This window comes from Caretta caretta, chromosome 9 (genome assembly GCF_965140235.1).
Source record: "Caretta caretta isolate rCarCar2 chromosome 9, rCarCar1.hap1, whole genome shotgun sequence".
NCBI classification, from domain to species: Eukaryota; Metazoa; Chordata; order Testudines; family Cheloniidae; genus Caretta; species Caretta caretta.
In genome coordinates this window covers 42,244,798-42,270,928 of record NC_134214.1, presented here as the reverse complement: position 1 = coordinate 42,270,928, position 26,131 = coordinate 42,244,798, and the positions used below count along the sequence as shown (strand labels likewise).

General features: G+C 41.0%; 1 protein-coding gene across 9 annotated transcripts in view; it reads right to left on the bottom strand.

Annotated features, from left to right (window-relative positions):
- The window catches only part of PIK3CB (phosphatidylinositol-4,5-bisphosphate 3-kinase catalytic subunit beta), a 191,717-nt gene that overhangs the window by 44,106 nt on the left and 121,480 nt on the right, over positions 1-26,131 (bottom strand). For all 9 annotated transcript variants that reach the window (XM_048863851.2, XM_048863850.2, XM_048863852.2 and 6 more), the window contains 5 exons: positions 25,237-25,488; positions 24,269-24,365; positions 19,312-19,442; positions 13,262-13,315; positions 10,465-10,653 (listed from right to left, as the gene is read on the bottom strand). In XM_048863851.2, the coding sequence (XP_048719808.1) occupies positions 10,465-10,653; positions 13,262-13,315; positions 19,312-19,442; positions 24,269-24,365; positions 25,237-25,488 (723 nt within the window). The remainder of the gene's footprint in view (positions 1-10,464; positions 10,654-13,261; positions 13,316-19,311; positions 19,443-24,268; positions 24,366-25,236; positions 25,489-26,131) is intronic.

Below are 26,131 nucleotides of genomic sequence, written 5' to 3'. Positions count from 1 at the left end.
GAAATCCGACTGGTTTTTATATAGGTTTGAAACTCTTGCTTTTCACTAGGTAATGAACACATGCATCCCAAATTCTTTCCAAGTGAGACTGCTTTACCACATTAAGTAAAACAGTTGAATTAAAAACTCAATATTTTTATTTAAAATTGTTTCATGTTTCAAAATATCCAATTGAGTTGTCTTTTCTTTCTCTCCTCCCGGAGGGTGACATTAGGCTTGAATAAAGACTGGGAGTGGATGTGTCATTACACAAAGTAAAACTATTTCCCCATGTTTATTTCCCTGCCCCCCACACTGTTCCTCACACATTCTTGTCAACTGCTGGAAATGGCCCACCTTGATTATCACTACAAAAGGTTTTGGTTTTTTTTCCTCCCTCTCCTGCTGGTAATAGCTCACCGTACCTGATCACTCTCTTTACAGTGTGTATGGTAACACCCATTGCTTCATGTTCTCTGTGTATATAAAATCTCCCCACTGTACTTCCACTGCATGCATCCAATGAAGTGAACTGTAGCTCACGAAAGCTTATGCTCAAATAAATTTGTTAGTCTCTAAGGTGCCACAAGTACTCCTTTTCTTTTTGCGGATACAGACTAACCTGGCTGCTACTCTGAAACCTGTCATCCTACTGAGAGTGGATGGGTTAACTTGGATGATCTGTTTAATAGGATCTGGCATCTGCTTTCTGCACACATTCTCTACGAATCCCACACTTAACCAAGTTCTCCCATCCTGCTGCTGGGCCAAGGTAAGAGCCCTTGATATTGACGAGGCACTTCAACAACAATAAGGGCTATTACTTAAGACAAATTAATTCTGGATAACTGTTCTGCTGTAACAGTTACAAGAATGTAGTATGTAAAAGAAATAGTCAGTAAATTAAATTACATTATTTTCTGAGAGTTTCTGTTGGTCTATAGTGTTTTATTTGCCATTTTCAGAACATCTAAAATAATTCATGACAGTAAGATGGTCTGCTGTTAAAAATATTACACTATTTCTTGAGACTAGATTCTGACTGCAAACAGCAAAATTTAAAAACACCCAGAAAAGTAGTTTTGATCACATTTAGTGACAACAGCTGTTTTTTTGCACCACATGTCAGACTCAGTGCAATGTCTGTTGCCAGTAAAAGACATTATTCAAACCTCTAATGCCAAGAAATTACTGTATTTTACACAGAGGGAATTAGTTGATGCTGTTGTGATGGTCCTTGGCCATAGTATTTATTTATTTTAACATTGGAAAACATTAACGACTATAAGATGCAACTTTAGAGGTTCTACCGTACCTCAAATTTTTGGAATTCATAATTCATACAAAAGCGGCAGTTTCTCCCCTCTAAACTGGTTTAATATATAGGCCTGTAATGAGGAATCATAAGTAATACTTTATCACTTTTGTAAAATATACTACAGTATATTTATTAAGACATGAATTATTATAATCAATACTGCTAACTACAACTGTGAAATTAAATAAGCTAAATACATTTTGGGATGCATTACTCATGCTTTATTGTTTGAATTATTTTCCAAAACTCAATTCAGGAAACTAAATAATTTGACTATGTCCTTTTAATATCAATCAAAAAATTGGAAATTCAGATGTTCATCCAAAATGCTTCAGTATTTTTTTAAAATGTGCTTCACAAAGAGAGGGTAAGCGGCTTATCTATCCATCTTGCTAGTATTTGTAACCTACAATTTTTCCTATCTTTATTTTGTACTAATATATTTACTGTGTATAGCTCTGGAAGTCTTATGTGCACAAAATGTTCTTTAGATAAAGAAACCTTCTTAAAATACATGGTGTATGCAGTTTGAGTAAAACTGATCCGAGTGCAGAGGGACCACACAAGGTCCTGTATATACCACATAAGTGTGACAAACCTTTAATGAATATCTTATGTGGTGCCTGAGACTTGGCATAGTTCCCCTGTATGGGATCTATTACAACCTAATCAAGTAAGGGTCCTGTTCAAACAACTGTTTCATTTTTAATCCAAAATGAAGTTATATTATCCTGAAAAAAAGAGGTTTTTAATAATTATTTTTCTATTTTTCCATTCAGCACAAGGTCCCCGCTACATGTCTGAGGCAGCGTAGAAGGTATGTACAAATATGTAACAAACATTCATGAACGCCACACAATATTTCTTTATGGGCCAAATGTGATTTATAATTTTTAAAACTCATTTAGCCACTGCCACGGGGCTAACTTTCCCACCTTTCTACCACTAGAAGGCCCTATCCAAAGCAGATCAATATGATTCTGCTGCATTGGGCATAGGGTGGCAGGATTCTGGGACTACATGCAGGGGAGCCCTTGACTTCTGAATGCCAAGAAACTCAGCTCTTTATCACTGACCCAGCATAAAAGGAAGGCATGGGAGTGAGAGAAATACTAGTAGACACAAAGCTCTGTGGATTTCAGAGCCATTCCTCTTCATGGAAGTGTGGTTCAAGTGCTGCGGATGCTATTGCAGCCACAGAGTATGGCCTGGAGGATTTCTTCCTCCCACTCCAGGGGACTCCACTGAGCCAAGCCTGATTTAAGAGAGGCATGGTGGACAGAATCTGCTCTTTATTTCTTATTCTTAATATAAATATGTAACAGAGCAATAAAAAATATACATATTTCGCAGTGAAGTATGCCCCCGCTTCACTTGCTCAGTGAGTAACTTTAGGCACATGAGAACTCCCATTGAATTCAATGGAACTATTCATGTGGATGTGTGCCTGCAGGAAGTAACATCTTAAACATTTTAGAATAGAAAAAACAGTTACCTACCTTTAGTAACTGCTGTTCTTTGAGATATGTTGCTCACACCCATTCCATTCTAGGTGTGCATGCACCCACATATGCAGTCGTCAGAGATTTTTGCCTTAGCGGTATCTGTAGGGTATCACCCCCTTAAGTGCCGCACTCATGTGTCACTGACCCTACTCTTTCTCAGCTCCTTCTTGCCGGCAACGCTGACAGAGGGGTAGGAGTGCGGTAATGGAATGGATATGAATTACACATCTCAAAGAACAGTTACGAAACGTAGGTAACCGTTTTTTCTTCTTCAAGTGCTTGCTCATGTCGATTCCATTCTAGGTGACTCACAAGCAGTATCAATGGAGGTGGGCTCAGAGTTCAGGGTCTTGCAGCACTGCTCTGCCAAAGCCGGCATCATCTCGAGCTTGCTGGGTAAGTGCATAATGAGAAGCGAATGCATGGACAGACGACCAGGTAGCAACCCTGCAGATCTCTTGGATTGGTAGCTGTGCCAAGAAGGTAGCTGACAACGCTTGTGCCCTAGTCGAGCGTGCCGTCAGGATCACCGGCGGAGACACCTTCGCCAGCTCATAGCAGCAGCAGATGCAGGCCGTAATCCAGGACGAAATCCTCCGAGCAAACACTGGGTGACCTTTCATTCTGTCTGCCACCTCAACAAACAACTGTGTTGACTTATGGAACGGCTTTATTCTATCTAAGTAGAAGGTCAGTGCCCTCCTGACATCTAGGGTGTGTAGCCTGTGCCCCTCATCTGACGCATGAAGCTTTGGCAAGAAGACGGGTAAGTATACGTCCTTGCCAGTAGGAAACTGGAAACTACCTTGGGCAGAAACGCTGGGTGCAGTCGCAGCTGGACCCTATCCTTATAGAAGACTGTATAGGCCAGCTCTGAAGTAAGCGCCCTGATCTCGGATACTCTGCGGGCCGACATTGTTGCGACCAGGAACAAAACCTTCCAGGAGAAGGCAGGAAGCCAGAGGCTCAAAGGGAGACCCCATGAGCCTCGACAGCATGAGATTCAGGTCTGGGGGGTATAGAATCATAGAATCTCAGGGTTGGAAGGGACCTCAGGAGGTCATCTAGTCCAACCCCCTGCTCAAAGCAGGACCAATCCCCAATTTTTGCCCCATATCCCTAAATGGCCCCCTCAAGGATTGAACTCACAACCCTGGGTTTAGCAGGCCAAAGCTCAAACCACTGAGCTATCCCTCCCCCCATGGGATCTGAGTAGGATCCCAGATGTGCAGGCAGACACTCCAGACCTTTCAAAAACAGTGCCATCATGTCGTGAGTGAAGATTGACCTGCCTTGGAAAAGAGGATGGAAAGCCGAGATAGCGACCAGGTGGACCTTTGTCGATGACAGGAACAAACCTTGGAGTTTGAGGTGCAGCAGATTACCTAGGATCTCCTGCAGCAGGGCCTGCTCTGCCCAAATACACCATTCCAAGGCCCAGCATGTGAACTTTTTCCATTTGGCCAGGTAAGTCACTTTGGTGGAGGGTTTTGTGCTACCCAGCAAGACCTGATGAACATGGGCTGAGCGTGCCTGTTGTCTGCGCTTAGTTATGCGGTAGCCAAGCTGTCAAGCGCAGCGCCGCCAGGTTCAGGTGCAAAAGCCTGCGTTCTGGGACAGCAAATCTGGCCTGCGGGGCAGCTACTGAAAGGCTCAACAACATTCCGAACCAGTGCTGGCAAGGCCACATAGGGGCTATTAGGATAATTCTTGCCCTGTCTTGCTTGATCTTCACAAGGACCCTATGAATCATCGGCACTGGTGGAAAGGCATATTTCAGTGGCCCTGACCAAGGAATGAGAAAGACGTCTGACAGGGAAACCGTGTCCATCCCCTGCATTAAACAGAACGCCTGTTCTGCCAGGACACAAACAGGTCCACCTGGGGAGTCCCCCACGTCTGGAAAATTATGCTGACCGCCTCTGGATGGAGGAACAACTCATGGAGAGATGAGCAAGTCCTGCTGAGGTGATCCACGAAGACAGTCCTGGTTCCAGGCAGGTGCGCGGCTATCAGATGAATGGCATGTAGCACATAAAAATCCCAAAAGGCGGAGAGCTTCCTGACAAGGGGCCAAAGACCTGTCTTCGTGTAATACACATCATGGCGGTATTGTCCATCAGGAACTGCAGCACCTCGCCCTTCAGGTGAGGCAAGAAAGCCTGGCAGGCCAGGTGAACCACTCTGAGCTCCCTGATTTTGATGTGGAGGGCCAGATCGTCCTGCAACCAGCGGCCCTAGGTGCTCCGCTCACCCGGGTGGGTTCCCCAGACCAGGTCCAGAGCTTCAGAGACCAGGGTCAGTGACAGGGATGGAATGACAAAGAGGACTCCCTCCAACACCAACCCGAGGTCCAACCACCAATCCAGGGATGACCTGATGTGGTCTGGCACCCTGACTACCTGGTCTAGGTGGTGCCTGTTGCAGACATAGACCAATGGCAGCCACGGTTACAGAATCCAGAGATGGAGATGAGCATGGCTGACCACGTACGTACACTCGGCCATATGGACCAACAGCAGCAGGCAGGTGTGAGCTGTGGTGAGGGGGTGGTTCTTTAGGTCTGACATGGCCTGAAAACGCACTTCCAGAAGGAAGGCTCTGGCTCGCATGGAGTCGAGAATTGGCCCAATGAACTCTATTTGCTGGACAGGCGTTAAGGTGGATTTTTTCTTATTTATTAACAGGCCCAGGTTGCGGTAGGTGGAACATACCAGATTGTGGCTCCTCTGCGCTTCCACCCAAGACCTGCCTTTGATAAGCCAGTCGTTGAGATACGGGAAGATCTGGATCCCTCAACACCTCAGGTAAGCAGCTACTGGTGCCATACATTCTGTGAACGACCTCAGGGCCGAAGAAAGGCCAAAGGGCAGAGCCATGAATTTAAAATGGCGTCCACCCACTAAGAAACAGAGGAAATGTCTGTGACATTGGAATACGGAAATAAGCGTCTTTCAAGTTAAGGGCAGTATACCAGTCTCCTGGATCCAGGGAGGAGATGGAGGCTAGGGAGATCATGCGAAACTTCAACTTTCTGAGAGACTTGTTGCGGCGATGTAGGTGGCCTTTTGCTTTTGGAGTTAGGAAGCAGCGGGAACAGAACCCGATAGTGCAACACGTGCCGGGGCAGAGGTTGAGAGGACATTGAACAAGGTGTCTGCCTGCTCGACCATCCCCTCCACCTCTCGGCCCAAGTTCTTGACCACCCATTGAAGCAGAGCCTGGTGTTCCTTAAAAATAGTCTGGTGGGCTGGCCCTCAAGGGTCCCATGACCGCCTCGTCCAGGGATGAGAAGGACTGTACCGCCCGGGGTAGGCTTCGGGTCACTGTCTCCTCTAGCCCGATCTCTGAGCAGGTCTCATGCATGGAGTCCCGTGCCGCCAGCTGTTGCTCCGAGGCAGTGGCAGATAAGTGGTGTAAAAGGGGCATCGTCATCACTGGCATGTCCCACGCACACTAGTAAGGCCACTGCACTGGTCATGGTGCCAAGGTGGTGCCGTAGACATCGACGACGCCTCAGGTGCCCATTCATGCCGGTGGAGTCTTGGTGGAGGGTTGAACTGCCTTTCCGTGCCAGAAGAAATCCCTTCTGGTGACCACGGTGGGGCCATTGATGCCTGTGTCTGCCTCCTGACTGTCGCTGCTGGAGACAGGTGTTTGGAGTGGGAGGATCGATGCCAGTATCGAGGAGACCACTGTCAGAGCTGGGGGGACTGGAATTGCGACGGGGAGTGCTCCCATGGGGCACGTGACTGAGATCTGTGCCAGGACAACCAGCAGGAGGGCAAACGGTGCCAATGGAATGGAGACTGGTGCCTCCCCCAGGCAATCCATGTTGAGATGGTGGGGACCATGATCATGGTGCCAATGACTGAGGGTGAGCCCCAGAGGATCTGGGCTGCGACGCCGGAAATCTGTGTCACAGAGATGGAGAGCACTGCCTTGTTTTGGGAGATTGGTGGTGCTCCACAGCCCCCTGAGGGGTCTTAGCGGCTGGCTTGCCCTGGTAGGGAGCCTTTGCTGCTTCCTGCAGCACGTGTGGTGCCGGCGGTTCAGGCAGAGGCCTCTGCTCTCTCAGCGCCGGGGGAGCTTGGGAAGGTGTTGATGCCATTAGAAGTTTGGGTCCCCTACTATTCCTCGGAGTCAGTGGTTGATCCTTTAAGGGGCTAATGGCTCCGACCAGGGAGGCACATCCACGTGGCTCCGGTGTGGCAAAGATGCCCAAACTGGATCCTTTGCCTGATGCCCCGTGGCCTTTCTTGCCCAGTGCCAGGGAGCTGTGGTTCTTAGTTTTCTTTCTGGGCACCGACAATGGGGAGCGGTGCGGGGTGGAGCCCGGTGCAAGGGGGTGTGCTGTGCACCAAGGCCAAGGTACTAGGCGAGTCTTGGTGGGATGGCTCGGAAGCCGTACACAGGGCAGCCTCCATGAGGAGAACCCACAAACGAATATCCCGCTCTTTCCGAATACTGGGTCAAAATTTTTTATAAATACGACACTTGTTCTTCACATGTGATTCTCCCACGCACTTGAGGCAGCTGCTGTGGGGGTCACTTACAGGCATAGGCCTGTTACAGTCCACACAGGGCTTAAACCCTGGAGACCAGGGCATGCCCTACCTAGGGCGAAGTCCTCGCTGGGACTCTTAACTTCTGACTCCTAACTACACTTAACTACTTAACACTAACTACTATAAACCACTATTTACAAGGCCCTAAGGCTCAAAGTCAGAAGAGACAAAACCACTAGCCGTTGCTATGCAAGGAAAGGCACTCCAACTAACCATCACAGGAGATAAGAAGGAACTGAGAGGGCGTAGGGCTGGCGGCGCCTGATATACCAATGCATAAGTGCAGCACTCAAGGGGGCACCACAGCTGGACCTACGGATACTGCTAAGGCTAAATCTCCAACAACTGTGCACGTGAGCACATGCATACCTACAATGGAATGGACAGGAGCAAGCACTCGAAGAAGAATTTTGTATTCCTCACAAATATAGCTTACTAAGGCTGCCAAAATACATTACTCAATCATCAAATCATCCCCTTCTCTACATTAGCAAAGAGAAATACCACATTCCTTCCAGAAAGTGCACATTAAGATACATGATAAATGGCTAAAATACACAAGGTTATATATATTATCTTAGGCATTTTATTTTAAAATATTTTTAAAATGAAGTGCCATAATGTCATTTAATCTATTTTTCTCTAATCTTTATTTCCAAATAAAAAAAATATTTTAAGTAATGTAGACCTGTCAATTCATTTCCTATAATTGTTTAGGCATTGACTTGTGGTGAGCATACCCCAAAACCCCTTCCCTACATTCTCATTTTTATACCTGTTTAAATATTCTTAACAAACTAAGTAAAAACAAGTCAAACGCTTAAAGTGAACAGTAGATGTGCAAGACCATACTGGAATGAATAAACAATGTGAGAGAATTCATGTGTACAAAAGAATGCAAGTGGGTGAAGAATCAGTGGGTGATGCATATGACTAATTTGGAGTTCATTGCTGTAAGCCATTCAACTGCAAGTTTAGAGAGTGAAAATCAAATTACTTTAATAGCTCCAAGAGTAACTTAAGGCATATTGGAAAGAAGGATATAATGGAAGAAAACAGATCTTTCAGAATAGTGCATAAGTTCTCCTTAGGCTCTTTGCTACCTAGACCCTGGGGTAACATTAAGTTTTTAACTGGACTGTCCAATCAAAAGGGCCACATGATGAGTAAAGTTGACAAAAGTTGTTGATGGTGATGGTGTTGGGGGTGAGAGTGTTTCCACACAGTGGATGAATGAGTTTCCCAGTCTCCTAAAAAAGGTTTAAAGTTTTATACTTAGTAAGTGGAGGAGTAGCAGATTAGATTCAGATACTAATTGGAACACATGTTTATACTGTGATCATTATCCTCAATAAAAAAATAGTTGATTTTTAGCTCAAACATTTTAAAAGTAAATAGTTTCTCTTTCAAATTATTAGTATGGTAGGTTAGTATGATAGCTTACTATAATACTGCCAAATATATCCACAGATGACAGATACAACCTTAGTGTGATGGTCTCTAAAATCACAAGTGCCATTCAATGCATGGTTCCAGTAACAGTAAATTTTAAATAAAAGCAAACAGACATACTGCCGCAAGTATCTGTTTCTCTGTTACACTGCGTGTTGGATCTGTTAAAGCTGTCTGGGTCTGTATAGTTTTGCCCTGCCCACTGCAATAGTAAGCTTTTTGAGTACACAGAAGGTCTAGGCAAAATTCCAGTGAAAATACAGAAATCCATTATTTTTGCTACATTTACACAAATCAGTCTGAGATACAGAAACATTATGAAGACTATGAAATCCATATACTTTTCCGATACAAAGTTACAAACAACACTGTTCCACAACTTAAAAATTTAAATGACCTCTGTTACTAGATAGCTCCATAACAGAGGATCTCACATTATAATCACCTCAGAAAAATAAACATTTCATTCAGAAACCAGAATTCCACAAGTATCAGTTCATCTCAATAACTCTGAGGATATAGCAACAGAATTCAGGGCAATTATATACTCCACTAATACTAAACACTGGCAAAGTATAGTTTTTTAGTCATGAATCCAATTGTGCATTGCTATGCAAATTGAGGAGATTCACATGTTTCTACCTATTTTCAACAAGCATTACAGGACTAGGATTCTATCTGGGATGATGTGAAAAATGTAGACATACCACTTACAGTAATAAAACAGACTCGTATACCTATATATCTGATAGATTGAAACTAAAATGAGAATGACACAATGTGTTTGACATTAACATCAAAACCTGAAGCCCCTAATTATCTCTATTGCAGCTTTAGGAAGAGCTTATTCAAGAAAGTAGTCTCACTGAAGTGAGTGACACTATACTTTGTAGCAAGATATTTAATTGAAAATGAATTGTTCTCCTCAATAACTATATATCAGCTGGTTTGAACAAATCAGTTTTTCACAAAGTTCTAAAGGTTTTACCATCTGAAAAAGTACAGTCAACCTGAATCTAAGTTTTTGGACTTGCAGTTTTAATCAAGGCCCTGGTCCTGGAAATGCTTAGGCACATGCTCAAAGTTGACCAGATGTGTGTTTTTAGGCTCACAGCCTAAATTTGGGAAATGGAGAGAACTAAAGAAACTGTGGAGGGGAATAAAACAATGTAACTATGTCAATCTTATTTCTCTTTTGCATCCTTGGGCTTGTCTACCGCTCTCCTTTCCAATTGTTGGTGGATTATGGAAACGTCCCCTTAGAAGTAATCTGAAAGCTTTGTCAACTCAGAGGGGATTCAAGCACACAGTCTGCCTGATGTTTTTTGAGGGAAAAAAGTGCTCGGGAACTGGTTTTTCATGTTTAACTTTTAAATTAGTATTAAAATCTGGCTCGAGACATAGGTTCTTTGAAAGCAAAAGAGTTAAGGCCCAGTTTACAGCCATCTCCATCCCATAATTTTAAATTGCCTTTGCCATTTGTCTCACATTAGGCTCCCAACCTCCACTGAAATCAATAGCCTTAATGCCTAGTTTTATAAACTAAAGTTTAGCACAACACTTCAATGTTTCTGTGTACAAGAAAAATTTTGCTCATGATTTACCTGCCATATTTTTACATTGCCTTTGCCATTTGCCTTACCTGAGCAACATCTTCAAGTTTGTTCCATTTTATAGACAGCAGCAGTTTTGGCAGTGATTGTGGGAAATTTTCACGACAGTCATACCGCAAAGTCCAAATAAGATCCATTTCATTTTCGCAGAGTTGGGTCAAGGGGTCCCTTTCCATGATTTCTTTTAGTTCAATATAGAACTTCTTGCCACCTCGACCCTAGGTAAATTAAAGTTAGCAAAGTAAGTTCAAGAATCACCAAACTTATGTTATACAGGACTCAGACTATTAGAGCAAGCTAATCAGTGTATGATAAAGCTACATTAGGAGAACAGTAGTATTAAGTGAATTGGATTCATTTCTTAGATCACAGGGGGAGGATTATCAGGCTTTTACTTCAGACCTCAAATGTCTGGGGATGGCAGAACATATTTATACAGCAGACTCTAAATTCAATTTACAAAAGTATTTGAAAAAAAAATTATACTTCTGCATAAACAACACTAGATGGCAATATTGCTGTTTTCCCATTTAAATGGGGGAATTCTTGTTTTGACAGCAAGTATTTTTCCCATTTATTTGTCAGATAAATAGTGCCATGGCATTCAGGGTAAAAGTCAAATTAAAATCAAATGTTAAGGATGCACTTCCAACTATAACAAAAAAGACTGGTTTTGTATGTAAATACTAACATACATTATGTTTTCTAATACAGATTTGTCTTATTCTCACAATTCTCATTTTAACGCGGAATCAAAAGAAACGTAGGGTGGGAAGGAACCTTTAGAAGTCATCCACTATCCCTCAGCACTGAGGCAGAATTAAGTATACACACACTATCCCTGATAGGTGTTTTTCTAACCTGTTCTAATCCTCTAATGACAGGGATTCCACAACCTCCCTACGTAACTTGTTCCAGTGCTTAACTATCCCATGTCTATTATTATAAAAGGTTAACAGTTAACATAACTTTGATTACTAGAACTTGGAAATTAACATTACTTTTAAAAATTAGGTTTACTAAGAATGTATCTTCATTTGAAAGACACGTGGGTCAGAGGATGCATCCTTACTATACAAACTGCAAGGAAAGAAATGAAGCTGACCACCATCATTTGAAAGCCACAGAGACACAATTAAATGTGATAGAAGCTGCTGCTTCTAGACAAAGATGTACTCTATGCAGATACATTAATAATCTATTTTCATTTTGTATTATATGAAACTCTGAAGCAACCTGAAAACTTGAGTTGTTTAAGCAATTAGTATGGAAACTTCCTTTGATCTTGTGAAATTAGAGTGGATTCAGATTTTTTTTTCAAGTGGTGTTCTTTTTGCATGAAAACCTTTTTCCTTCCTTGTAAAAGTTCAGTTAAAATTATAGGCCAAATTGAAGACAAATATTGTTTATGTATCGTAAACAGTTTCACTTCATAGTAACATTCCATAGAGAGTTCCTAGTTGATAAAATAATTCAAATGCTACATACATTACTGCTTTCAAATTTAGCTCTTAATAGAAAGGATGAGTGCCTGAGCTTTGCACTGTGTTTAAGTAAATATCTTCAAGCAAAAATATCATTTAAGAACAAACTGTTTAAGAGAATAGACTTAAAATAGCTGGTGTAATTGAAATGTTTGTTCAGTGAACTAAGAAAAGTATGTGCTTTGTTCTTATGTCAAAATATACAGTAAACAAGAAAGTCTTGAAAATAAAGTCATTTTGTAACAAAGCTTTATTCAAGAAAGCAGTTTTCATGCTTCTAAAAGATAATAAAAGGTCTTGATTACAAATAATGTCAAGTTGACATTCTGCTGTGTAAGTGGGAATCTCATTTATATATTCAGTTGCTTGTAACAGAATAAGTTATGAGTTTTCAGTGTTTCTGAACACTGCATAATGTTTAAAGTGCTTTATTAAGTGTTATTTACACTTGATGTACTTGTTGACTAACTTCTGTATTCTGCTTACTGAGAACTGTATGATGTTTTAGGGGGGAGGGATAGCTCAGTGATTTGAGCATTGGCCTGCTAAACCCAGGGTTGTGAGCTCAATCCTTGAGGGGGCCACTTAGGATCTGGGGCAAAAATTGGGGATTGGTCCTGCTTTGAGCAGGGGGTTGGACTAGATGACCTCCTGAGGTCCCTTCCAACCCTGATATTCTATTCTATGATTCTATGAACAGGTACTTTCCAGTAGCAGACTGGAGGACTAGCAGAGTTGTAGTTTTCTGTATTTTTTAATTTTATTTTTGCCCTTCAACATTAGGTGGGTATGTATTAAGAAAGCAATTTCAGGTTAAAGACTTCATATTAAAAGTACTACCTCTGTTCCAGAACTGTTCACCTCCTTTAGAAGATCAAATATCTCCACGGGTATACAAAAAATTAAGGAGTTTATTGTTGTCAAAGATCAATCCAGCTAAAAAATGGTCATTATTGGGAAGCTTCTGACAACCAGACAGATTATCTTGCTACATCTAACTATTCATTAAATTTGTATGCTGTATGAAACCAAATTTCAGACATGGATGAGGTATAATCCATGAAATATATTCAGCCACAGCATCCCTTGTCCACTCTGTAGCCTGACTAGTGTCCAATACAGAAAGTATATGCTTGATTTGAAGGAAAGGGTAAGCCCCACAAAAGTGGGTGGTTATTTAAAAAACAAACAAAAACACAAAACAAAAAACTTGGAGGGTTTTAATGTTACCTGAATACATATACTTATTTTCTATTAGAATAATACAAGCATAAAGTGGCAGAGAAATAGGATATTGGGATTTTCTAATCTTGAAGATGCTATTTTCAGGTTGGATACTTACTGCCATACCAGCATTCTCACTGCTTTTTGCGATCTCAGCTGCCTTTTCAAGTATCTGCAAAAGGATAATAGTTTAAGCATTGGATTGAAATAAAGAATTGGACTACATTTTGAAGGAAAAATGTTATAAGGTGAAGTGGTAAAATGACACAGTAAAAGTTCTCTCTTTAGTTAGAGAACTGATTATTTACTCATATTTGTTAATTTTTATCCTTTAAGTGTGGCAACAAATGTGTTTATGTAGGACGTTACATCACAACCTTACGTGTACTATTACTCTTCCATAAAATGTCTTTTTATGAAAATAAATAGCTAATTTAATACAAAACAGATTTAATACAAAACTAGAAAACTCAGCATAGTATGCACAAGTGCTACATAACAGTTACCCATGTGAAGAATAAAGTACTAGTGGAATGCACCAAAAGCAAAGGGATTTCTCAGGCAATTGATGCTCTCTGAAGATGGCATCCTTGCATAAATCCATGTTCTTTGGTTCCACTTCAGGGCATGGAAGTACAATATTTTCTCCTCATCTTTACAATTATACATGTGAATTAAATCTGTGAAAAGCTGCAAGTTAACATTCTTGGAGACTGATACCCTCTACCTATCCACCAAACACATCTTCTATAATGTCAGCTTCCCTACACTGTCCCTTCAGTAATCTGATGGGTATTTCAATTTCCATGTCCATCCAATTTTTGGTGGCTGTGCTCAGTGCTCAACACCTCCAATATTATTGTCAAGTAGTGTCCATTGTATGAGATGTTCTGTGATTTAGATACCTATCCCACTGCAAATTAGATTGAGACCTCCAACCTATTTTGCATAGTTTGCTGAACATACAGTAACAACATTTGGTTTTTATTGACCTGGGCTGGATTTGAATCAACAGCACTTATTCCTTTACAAATATCCTGAGCCATTCTTCACCCAAGCACAAACAGTACTTTGAAAGTTCAGATTTGTAGAAATGGCACCATGAAGGTGGCACCCCTCAGCAAGGGGAAGGAGATAGTGGATCATGTCCTACCCTATATATACACATTTTAAACTTAAAGCCACAAAAGCTTTGGTTGACACGTCAGTGGAACAACGCACATAACTATAAGTAGGTAACTTATCCTCTCTACGTTATTTAATAGTTCTCCTTCACAGACAGTATTCAGTATAAGAAAGTTATGTATTCAAACCAGATGTTTTTCATGTTTAAGAATATCTAAAGATACATCAAATAAGTAATATAGAAGCAATCAAATACACAGTCTCTTTAAAAAGTATAATCAACATCCACTGTACAATTATTATAGGTGGAGCCAGTAGCACTGCCTATCGTTAAAGCTGCCTGATGCTTTCTATTATAAGATGATGTTTTCAGTTTCATGCAACTTTTCCAAACTGGTTGGGTTGACATTTTCTATACTGGGTCTCTGCCTGACATTGAGTTTTTTGTTTTGAAAGTTTCAGCAAAAAGTTCAGCTGTTTCCCAGAGTGCAAGTAAGGGAAAAATACATCTTTGGCCATCTTAAATATATTTTTATCATTTTATTGAAAAGCTCTTGCACCTTCATGCTTTGGGGTGGTCTTGGAATTTGGCAGGCATGACCTTTTGCTGCTTCTATGGAAAACCTCCCGCTCAAATTATAAACCTTTGGGAAAAAAAATTTGCCCATGCTCAGTAGAGCCTTGTTAGAGTTTGGCAGCTAACTTCTCCAAAGGTTTTATCTGCACTGAGCAAACTCTGGACTAGTGCTGCAGTGGCAGGACATTTCCTATAATTGTTGCTCCTGACACTCACAAGGCCACTCTGATTCAAATGCAGAGAGGACAGGAACCAGACAGGGGCTGGCAACAGCAGAGAGAGAGAGAGAGAGAGAGAGAGAGAGAGAGAAATTTGGAAGAAAGAGTTGGGAGAGTGGAGAAAATTGAATAGGAGCTGATGGTGGGGGGAGTGGAAACGAGTATGAGAAAGGGAAAAGCAACAGGAATATTGAGATCACACAAGGAGCTGGGGAAAGGGACGGGAGAGTGGGGAACAATGGATGATCCAGTGCTATTTAGTGAAGGAAATTCTTATCTGTAGGGTCCCTGCCTCGTTTGTTGCAGAAATTGGAAGGTATATAGTGAAGGAGGCAGAGTTTTGCAGGAAGAGAAAAGCATGGTCTTATGGTTAAGGCTGCTGAATGCTGCCCTGGAGAACTGGATTCTATCCCTACCTCTGCCATTGAGTTCTTATGTGATGCTCAACCAGTCACATACTACAAAACTTTCACAGGTGGCCACTGTGTTCCCTCATTTTCTGGACATTTGGGGTCTAATTTGCAGAAGTGCTAAGCATGTACAATGGCAACTATGTTCAGTGGGGCTCTGCTCTGAATATATAAAGTGCCATAAAATGCTAAGTACTCTGGAAAATCAGGTCCTAGGCATCTAAAATTGGGCAGTCAAAATTAGTGCACACTTTTGACCTTACTGTCTCTCTGTGCTTAGTTCCACATCTGTAAAATGTGGATACTACTACCTCCTCACCTCACAGGAGTGTTGTGAAAAGAAATCCATCAGTTTCTGTGAAGCACTCATAATACAGTGATGAGTGCTATAGAAGAGCCTATGAGGAAATTAATAATTTTGTCCTCATAGCAGGATTTGAACAGTGTGCAATAAATAGGCACAAGGCCACATTTGAACAATGAGGATAAAAGAAATATCAGATTGTCATTCATTGAGCACCATCCATTCTGTGAACTGAATAAGGGCGGTCTCCTGTGGAAACAGTACTATGTGATAATGGAATTAAAGACTATCAGTGTGTACGCATAACAGGCTGAATTCAAGCAGCACAGCCAACCTTCTTAATTCTGGCATTTCCTATCTTTTGAGCGCTTGACTTTGCAGCCTTAACATTCTTTTAATGAAATGTGCAATTCAGCTATAAACTCCACCACAACACAATAAATAATATACAAGATACAGTTATCTTAAGTAAAGTGGTGAGAGCTTGACTTCCCAGCCCAGAAATAGATCCTAGAGAGCAGATAAGGCAAATCTGGATTAGTGTTGTGACTCAGGATTAGGTTCCAGTGGACTTCTGAATTAATTCTACTTAAATACAGTCTAACATTTAGAGCAGACACATGATTAACAACATTAAGTAATTAGCTGCTGCTTCAGCAAAGATGGCTAAAGTGAAGTGTCAATTTGCATCTATAATGAGGGCCTTTGTATGTTCTACTAACAGGTGGACTGATGCTATGATCATATAAAGTGACAGGGTCGGGCCAGATGGCTACGGGAGAGTGATAGAAGGCAGATATATTAGCTGCAGGTTGAGTAGGTCCCTTTTCCCTGAGTAAGGCAACAGGGAAGGTTCCAGAACAATCAGAAATTGTTTCTTAATTTCTGGAAACAATTAAGACAGACAGGCTGATTAGAACACCTGCAGCCAATCAAGAAGCTGCTAGAATCAATTAAGGCTGGCTAATCAGGGCACCTGAGTTTGAAAAGGACCTCACTTCAGTTTCTGGCGCGTGTGTGGGGAGCTGGGGGCAAGAGGTACTAGGAGCTGAGAGTGAGAACACATACTGTTGGAGTACTGAGGATTACAAGCATTATCAGACACCAGGAGGAAGGTCCTATGGTGAGGATAAAGAAAATGTTGGGAGGAGGCCATGGGAAGTAGCCCAGGGAGTTGTAGATGTCACACAGCTGTTCCAGGAGGCACTCGAGACAGCTGCATTCCACAGGGCCCTGGGCTGGAACCAGGAGTAGAGGACGGGCCCAGGTTTCCCCCAAACCTCTCAACTCCTGGTCAGACACAGGAGGAGTTGACCTGGACTGTGGGTTCACGAAAACAGCCAAACTGAGGGCTGCCATGAATCTCCGAGGTGAGCAAATCCGCCAATAAGCACAAAACCCACCAAGGTAGAGGAGGAACTTTGTCACAATAAATAAATAAATACATAAATAAATACATAAAATACATTTTGTTTCATCTTCAGGCTCTGTGATCTCTCAAACCAAGATCACACATCTAATTAAGGGTATTCTGTCTAATGCCCTCACCAAACACTGAAAACTGGAACAAATTATATATTTGCTAAATTTTACTTGCAAATTTAAACAAATACTGAGGGTCCAAATCCTCAGCTGGTATAAAACAGGTAGCTACAAATATCCTTTATGCCATCTGAGGATGTGGCCCATCGTCCCTATCAGTTTGATCCAAAAGGGCCTTTATCCAAATAGGGGAGCTTTATTCCTTCACAAAGATTAATTACTATACCATCCTGATCTCAGCAATTCATCCTCAGTAGCTCTGATCTCAGTTCATTCACAATATTGGAACTAAATAGCTTGAGGCAAAATATTTTGAAGCTTTCAGTTTCCCATTGATGTTATAAAACATTGTTCAACTCGAGAGAATTAAAAGCAGCAGAATGTTTTGAGCTATCTGAGTTCTCCAATACTGAGTGCTTCCAGCAATCATTTCTTCTACCAGCTGTGAAATCACTTCACATAAAACACTAGAATTTCCCCGAGTTTGATGTACAGAATTGCTCAGGTACAGTTGAAGAGAATAAAGTTCCCAAACAGGAGTTATAAAACACAGGGGAATATGATAGGTCAGATTATCACACTAAACCATTGTGACTACATAATGAACTGCACTCAATAAAATCCTCTGACCACATTTATGGCAATATTTGAACATGCTTGCATATTTGAATTTTCAATTGTAAGTAATTAAAAGCACAAAAGAAAAACTGAACACCAAAACAAAAATATTAACTAGTAAAGGTAGTATATATTCTAAATTATCTCAGGAACACAAATACATATGATTTTAAATATTGGTAGAAATAAATGTACGCAAGATAATTATCAGAAAAAGAACAAGAATTATAATTAAAAGGTGATAAAATTGCCAAAATATTTTTAAATAAGAGAAATAACTTTTTCAGGAATTGGTAATAAGATTTCGCACTACTGTCAGGAAAATGGTATCAATTGCTTAGTGCTGCGAAACTGCTATCCATAAAATCTGCTTTAGCTTTGGGAGCACTCCTGATGCCATATGTCCTATTAGTGGAAATCTGTGCGTATTACACAGAAGAAGCCACTACTAGACTTCACAGATTTTTTTTGCCTTATTTTAGTGACCTGACTCTCAGAATGACACGGTTCAAGACAGTAAAACTTTTTAAAAATGTGAATTTTCTTTAGCCACCAAAGGTGCAGATTACTCATCAGAAAATGAAAGTTTAGCAGAGTTGATACTAACCCTCTGCCAAAGAAATCCAGAGTAACAGATATATAGGGCTTAAAACCTTACTTTCAGCACATCGAGAATTGGCTGCTTTTAACACTTACATTATTATTCTCACCTGGGTTCAGCTTTATTTGCTAGTCTGTGAATAAACTAGCTGTTCTAGTATTTATACTGTGGATTCATCAGCTATATTTTGAATACACCCTTCCTGTCCCTAGGCAGATATTCTTATTTGTATCTGTGACACTGTACAGTACAACTAAAGAAGTGTTTCAGTGTAGAAACAGTGTAAAACATAAAAAGACATAAAAAGTATATTTCTCCAGAAAAGGATTTTAACTGTTGAAGGGAACAGAAAGTGGATAAAATATAATCTTAAAAGTGAAAAGTCAGATCCTTTTCAGTCCTGGTTAAGTACAGTTTGAGATCACTGACTGTGTTTATATGGAGGTTTCCAGAAATGCAACTGTGGTATATTATTGTCAAAGGCAGTTGTAATATTAAAAATAGACAGTGTTTTTTCTGACACTCAAAATAACATACACTAGAAGTGCAGAATGTTTAAAAAAATCTGTTCAACATGTTCTCTAAAGATACTGAAGCCAGAATACTCTACTGAGGTTTAATTATGTTCCAAGTTTTAGTAACTACAATATGTAAGCTAAAAGGCAGGAAGGGTGGATATAATCAAATGCCAGTGTTAAAGGGGAAAAAAGTAAATACCAGACAGCCATTTATATACTAGCATTCATGGCTTCTCTTTATTTAGTATATCTTACCTTATCAAAGGGAGGGTAATAAATAGGCAGTTTTGAATATTCTTGAAATTTAATGTGCAAAGCCGTTGCATTTTCAGTGTAAGGATTAGTTCGTACGGTTCCCATTGGATTCAACATTTCTTCAAGTTCATCTAAAATATCAGAACAATTTATGTTATAGTACAAAGTGTCTTTGGAAAAGGCAGCAATGCTATGAGAAACTGCTTCCTGTGTTTATTGTAAAAATATACATTGCTGTTCACAGAGGGCCAGATTCTCTCCCACTTTGCAATGGATCTCTGGCACAATCTGTTCCTAACGTCAACATGTGTGAGGCTCAAGAGGATCATCCATCGAAAGGAAGACCAGTTACAGAACCAGCTTGGCTCTTATGACACTTCCCCTTGTTACTGTTTCATAGCAAAGAAAATGGAAGGTTGGCAGTAAAAAAAAGTCCCTATCACATGCCAATCCCTAGCTGCGGTTTCAGCCTCATGGATAGATTAGGTTCCCATAACTTTGTCCAAGCGGGACTGACCCAGCATCTAACAGGAATTCTAAGCCACTGAAGACAAGAGTGTTGCTGAATTACTTCTCTAATGAAAGAGCAAGATTAATAAGCTCGAAAGGGCATTTTGTCCAGTTTTCCTTGTGCAGATGGAAGGTGACTACGATGTGGGGCTTTATGGGACAGAGCAGCACAAGACAGGAAAGCACAAGGATATCCTCAGGACTTTGACAGTTCTATTTCTGGTTCTGTCACTTATTTAATGCAAGCCTTTGAGCAATTCACTTCTCTGTACCTCATTTTCCCCATTGACAAAATAGGCATAATAGTTTCCTACCTCACAGGTGTCAAGTATCAGGGGGTAGCCGTGTTAGTCTGTATCCACAAAAACAACAAGGAGTCTGGTGGCACCTCATAGACTAACAGATTTATTTGGGCATAATCTTTCATGGGCTAGAACCCACTTCATTGGATGCTTGGAATGAAAATTACAGATGCAGGCATTATTATACTGACACAGACTAACACAGCTACCCCCTGATACTTGACACCATGCAAGGCACTAAATTTAGCCATATGAAATGGAAATCCATCAAACAACAAAAAACTCACAAAGATACAGACAGACATCATCTTCCTTTCCAAGTGCAAACAGATGGACATCATACCAAATGGACTGAAGGTAAAAAATACATTGCAATCGACATACTACACTGACTATGGTTGGAGACTGTGCCACACACACTCAAAGAACCTGACGAACCACCTGATCAGCATCCTGTACAGCAGACAGGAAAACATCAAGAATGAGCTCTCAAAACTGGAGACTCTCATACAAAACCAATCTTCCACACAAACTTCCACGTGGGTGGACTTTACAAAAATGAGACAAGCCATTTACAACGCACACTTCACTGCTCTACAAAGTGAAAAAGACGGTAAACTATCTAAACTCCTACATGCCACAGGGGGCTACAACAGTGGTACCCCCAACTCACCTATCAATATTATTAGTCTATCCAACCACACACTTAGCCTGGCGGAAGAGTCTGTCCTATCTCGGGGACTCTCCTTCTGCCCCACCACCCCCATGAACATGATACAGGTCTGTGGTGATCTGGAAGCCTACTTTCATCATATCCAAATCAAGGAATATTTTCAAGACAACACTCAACAGTGTACTGACCCACAGGAACCCTCCTACCAACAATACAAGAAGAAGAATTCTGCGTGGACTCCTCCTGATGGTCGAAATGACAGACTGAACTTCTATGTAGAGTGCTTCCGCAGACGTGCACAGGCTGAAATTGTGAACCAACAGCATCACTTGCCCCATAACCTCAGCCGTACAGAACGCAACGCCATCCACAGCCTCATAAACAACTCTGACATTATAATCAAAGGGGCTGACAAAGGAGGTGCTGTAGTCATAATGAACAGATCAGATTATGAAGAGGAGGCTGCCAGGCAACTCTCCAACACCACATTCTACAGGCCACTATCCTCTGATCCCACTGAGGAGTTCCAAAAGAAACTACACCAGCTGCTCAAGAAACTCCCTGCTACAGCAGGGGAACAAATCCACACGGACACACCCCAGAGCCCCGATCAGGGGTATTCTATCTGCTACCCAAGATTCATAAACCTGGAAACCCTGGACGCCCCATCATCTCAGGCATTGGCACTCTTAGGCAGGATTATCTGACTATTTGGACTCTCTCCTCAAATCCTACACTGTCAGCACACATTCTTCGAGACACCACCGACTTCCTGAGGAAACTACAATGCATTGGTGATCTTCCTGAAAACACCATCCTGGCCATGATGGATGTAGAATCTCTTTACACCAATATTCCACATGAGGATGGACTACAAGCTGTCAAGAACAGTATCCCTGATGAAGCCACGGCACACCTGGTGGCTGAGCTTTGTGACTTTGTTCTCACCCACCCAAATTTCAGATTTGGGGACAATTTATACCTTCAAGTCAGTGGCACCGCTATGGGTACCCGCATGGCCAACATTTTTATGGCTGACTTAGAACAACGCTTCCTCAGCTCTCATCCCCTAGCGCCCCTCCTCTACTTGCACTACACTGATGACATCTTCATCATATGGACCCACGAGGAGGCGGCCCTTGAAGAACTCTACCTGGATTTCAACAACTTCCACCCCACCATCAACCTCAGCCTGGACCAGTCCACACAAGAGATCCACTTCCTGGACACTACAGTGCAAATAAGTGATGGTCACATAACCACCACTCTATACCGGAAACCTACTGACCGCTATACTTACCTACATGCCTCCAGTTTCCAGCCAAGACACATCACATGATCCATTGTCTACAGCCAAGCTCTAAGATACAACCAAATTTGCTCCAATCCCTCAGACAGAGACAAACACCTACAAGATCTTTATCAAGCATTCTTAAAACTACAAAACCCACCTGGGGAAGTGAGGAAACAGATTGACAGAGCGAGACGGGTACCCCGAAATCACTTACTACAGGACAGGCCCAACAAGAAAAACAACAGAACACCACTGGCCATCACGTACAGCCCCCAGCTAAAACCTGTCCAGCATACTATCAACAATCTACAACCTATCCTGGGAAACAATCCCTCACTCTCCCAGACCTTGGAGGTAGGCCAGTCCTCGCTTACAGACAGCCCCACAACCTGAAGCAAATACTCACCAGCAACTACACACCACACCACAGAAACACTAATCCAGGAAGCAATCCCTGTAGCAAACCTCGTTGCCTACTCCTGTCCCCATATCTACTCTAGCGACACCATCAGAGGACCCAACCACATCAGCCACACCATCAGAGGTTCATTCACCTGCACGTCTACTAATGTGATATATGCCATTATGTGCCAGCAATGCCCCTCTGCCGTGTACATTGTCCAAACCAGACAGTCCCTACGTAAAGGAATATATGGACACAAATCGGACATCAGGAATGATAACACACAAAAGCCAGTAGGATAACACTTCAATCTTCCTGGACATTCTATACCAGATTTAAATGTAGCTATACTTGAATAGAAAAACTTCAGAAACAGACTTTAAAGAGAAACAGCAGAGCTAAAATTTATTTGCAAATTTAACACCATTAATTTGGGCCTGAATAGGGACTGGGAGTGGTTGGCTCATTACAAAAGCAGCTTTGCTTCTCCTGGAATTGACAACTCCTCATCTATTATTGGGAGTGGACTACATCCACCCTGATCGAATTGGCCCTGTCAACACTGGTTCTCCACTTGTGAGGTAACTCCCTTCTCTTCATGTGTCAGTATAATAATGCCTGCATCTGTAATTTTCACTCCATGCATCCGATGAAGTGGGTTCTACCCCACGAAAGCTTATGCCCAAATAAACTGTTAGTCTTTAAGGTGGCACCAGACTCCTTGTTACCTCGCAGGTGGGTTGTGAGGTTTAATTAGCTTCTTATAAACTCAGATCCCTGGAATAAAAAGGCTCCCCAAAACTTCAGAGGCAGTTACAAGTAGTTGGGATTTATTGACAGAGGCTATTCTATGCACTTCACATGTTCAGCATAAACCATCACATTATAATTCCCATTTTCCACAGAAAAAGTTACTGAATTAAACAAAATAGACGGCCAAATCCTCAGCAGCTATAAACTGGCATAGCGCCACTGATCCTCAATCAAGCCAAGCCAATTTACACCAGCTGTGGATCTGATCCAGAATGGATATCTTTAGAATGATTTTTAAAATAAATATTTAAAATCTGCTCTTATTTAATTAAAGAAAAAATGTATCAATAAAAATTAATGTAAATTAAGCTCTCCAATTTGCCAGACAGATTCTCTGCAATATATATGACATGACAATGCAATTAACTTTGAGTCCATAAAAACCACATGGATTGAAATTTATTATAGTAAAGTTTCCTCCACTGAAATATACAGGTTGCTTAATAAAACAATATGAAATCTAGGTGCCACTCTTCATTCTAACCAAAACAATCATCTTTTTTTTATGGCATAGGAATCTAAACAAACACAAACAATGAAAATATAATGGCATCTTAAAGATGGCACACATTATAAATTGCTAGAAATAATAGTCACTGCCATTTTTAAAGGGTCCTTATTCAGTAATGGATAGCATTTCAAGGATATAACGGATTTCCAAACTAAACAAGAACCATCCCCAAGAAATTTAGTATTTTTTGAGAGAAGGATTGAAGAAAACCGTACAGAAGTTTAACAAACACCAGACTAAGGAGACTGCACAGAATATCAGAAGGAAAACAGAGCTAACTACTGAGGGGACACAGACATATTTTATACAATAATAATGTTTGCTCTCTCTTTCCCTGTTTGGAACAGGCAAAAACAATTAATATTCCATTATCCTAAATTAATGTTGTTCTTTAGTCTCATGAGTACTCTAAGGTATACAGCAAATCCAAGGATTACAAATCAAACCTTACCAGGAAATGATGTCCAACTGTGCAGTAAGAGGTCTCCACTCTTCAACTGTCCTTTAAAATCAAATACCATGGTATTTACCCAGGCTACAGGATAGTGCTGTTGAAGGAAAGACTTTATTGTTTAAACGGAACCTAACAATAAATTTGAAACTTTAAAGTGGTAAATGACACAAAGCCAGAAAAATAAAGAGTAAAAAAATTGTTCTAGACTACAACCCTAATTCAGGAAAGCAATTCAGCACATGCTCAACTTTCAGCATGTACCTAAGTCCCATTGTCTTTAGTTCGATACTGAAAGTTAAATATGTGATTTTCTGGATCGGTCTAGGGAAAAAAACCCTATCCTGTTCAGAGCTCAAAAGATGTGAATACAATTTCACAAATAGAATATTTTTTAAAGAAGAGACATTGCCAACTACTTTAAGTTTATGGCCTTTTTCTCTGTGTGGGGAGGGCCAAAAGCTTTTACAAAACCCAATAAGAACAGAATATTCTCCTGTGTTGGGGAATGTAAACAGCCTTGATCTGAGTACATGGATACCAAAAATTGAATAGTAAAATGCAAAAAAGTAAACAAAAATGATGTGAAATAAATTAGCTTTCAAAAAAAAATTTTACTTTTAATATAAGATGTTGTTAATAATACACGAGGATTTTAAAACGTGATTTTCACAATACCCCTTTATTTAAAAACTTTTTTTTTGCTGGAATAAAAAAGGATACAGAAAAAACAAACCCTAGTAATTAACAAAAGGAAGAAACATTATCCTTTTTTGTTTTAAATAAGCTCCCCGAGACCAGACAGTTCATAAATAAGTTGCTTTTTTAACTGAGCACTACTTCATTTAAGGTCACCCACTTTTTTCATTTGTGTTTCATATTTCCAAGGTGAGAAAATAAAATGCCTATCAAGACACTGCTCAGTACAATTAAGAGGTACATTACAGGAAAACAAATGAAAACATTACCACTTTTCCAGATTTCCTGATGGTCTGGTATTTGGAGGGATTAATTGTCTTGGTTGACTTTTTAGTTTTCATTTTATCCATCACAGCATAAACTGCAAAGCACAGCCTAGCCATTCTTGGCAAGTCACAGACATTGATTTCAAATTCCAGTGTTTCATTCCAAACATGTTCACTTCTCCCAGATATTTCTGCACTTACAATCGGCTTACAAAGGAGCTCAGTTCCGTGGAAAAGACCAGCCCTGACATGAATCTGTAATAGAGGTGTGACAGAAAAAGTATCTAAAAACATTCCACGAAGCCAAGAATATTTACTTAAAAACATAAGAGCTGGTTGAAAGTTTTTCTTTGAAATGATTTTCTGATGAAGAAAGTCCTTTTCACAAAACCAAAATTTTCCATGGGAAAAATTCCTTTTTGTCAGGAAAATCAAATTGACAGCTCCCATGTTGTTCTCCTAGAAGGCTCTTGTCATTTCATTTTCTGACAGTGAAACTGAAAAAAGCTTTCCCAGAGGGCTGCGGAGGCCAAGCACCATCCGGCTCTTTGCATCACAGCTTCCACTCAGCTCCAGGGTTGGAAAGCCTGAGAGCCTGGGCACTCAGCTTCCCCACCACCCTCCCAGCTCTGACACCACAGAGGCAGAGAGTTCGCTGCTTAGCTTCTCCGACCCTGGAGGTAGGAGAGGGGAAGGGAGGCTGAGCACTGGGGCCCTCTGTCTGGCTGGCAGGCTCTTGTCAATTTCACAAGTGAAATAGGCCTTCCGGGCAGGCAGCCAGGAAGCCAAAAACCATACCCATGAGAAATTTTGCATTTTGATATTTTGTCCTGATTTAGAATTAAATTTTTATTCCAAACCTCCCCCCGCCCCTTTTTTTTTTTTTTTTTTTTGCAGG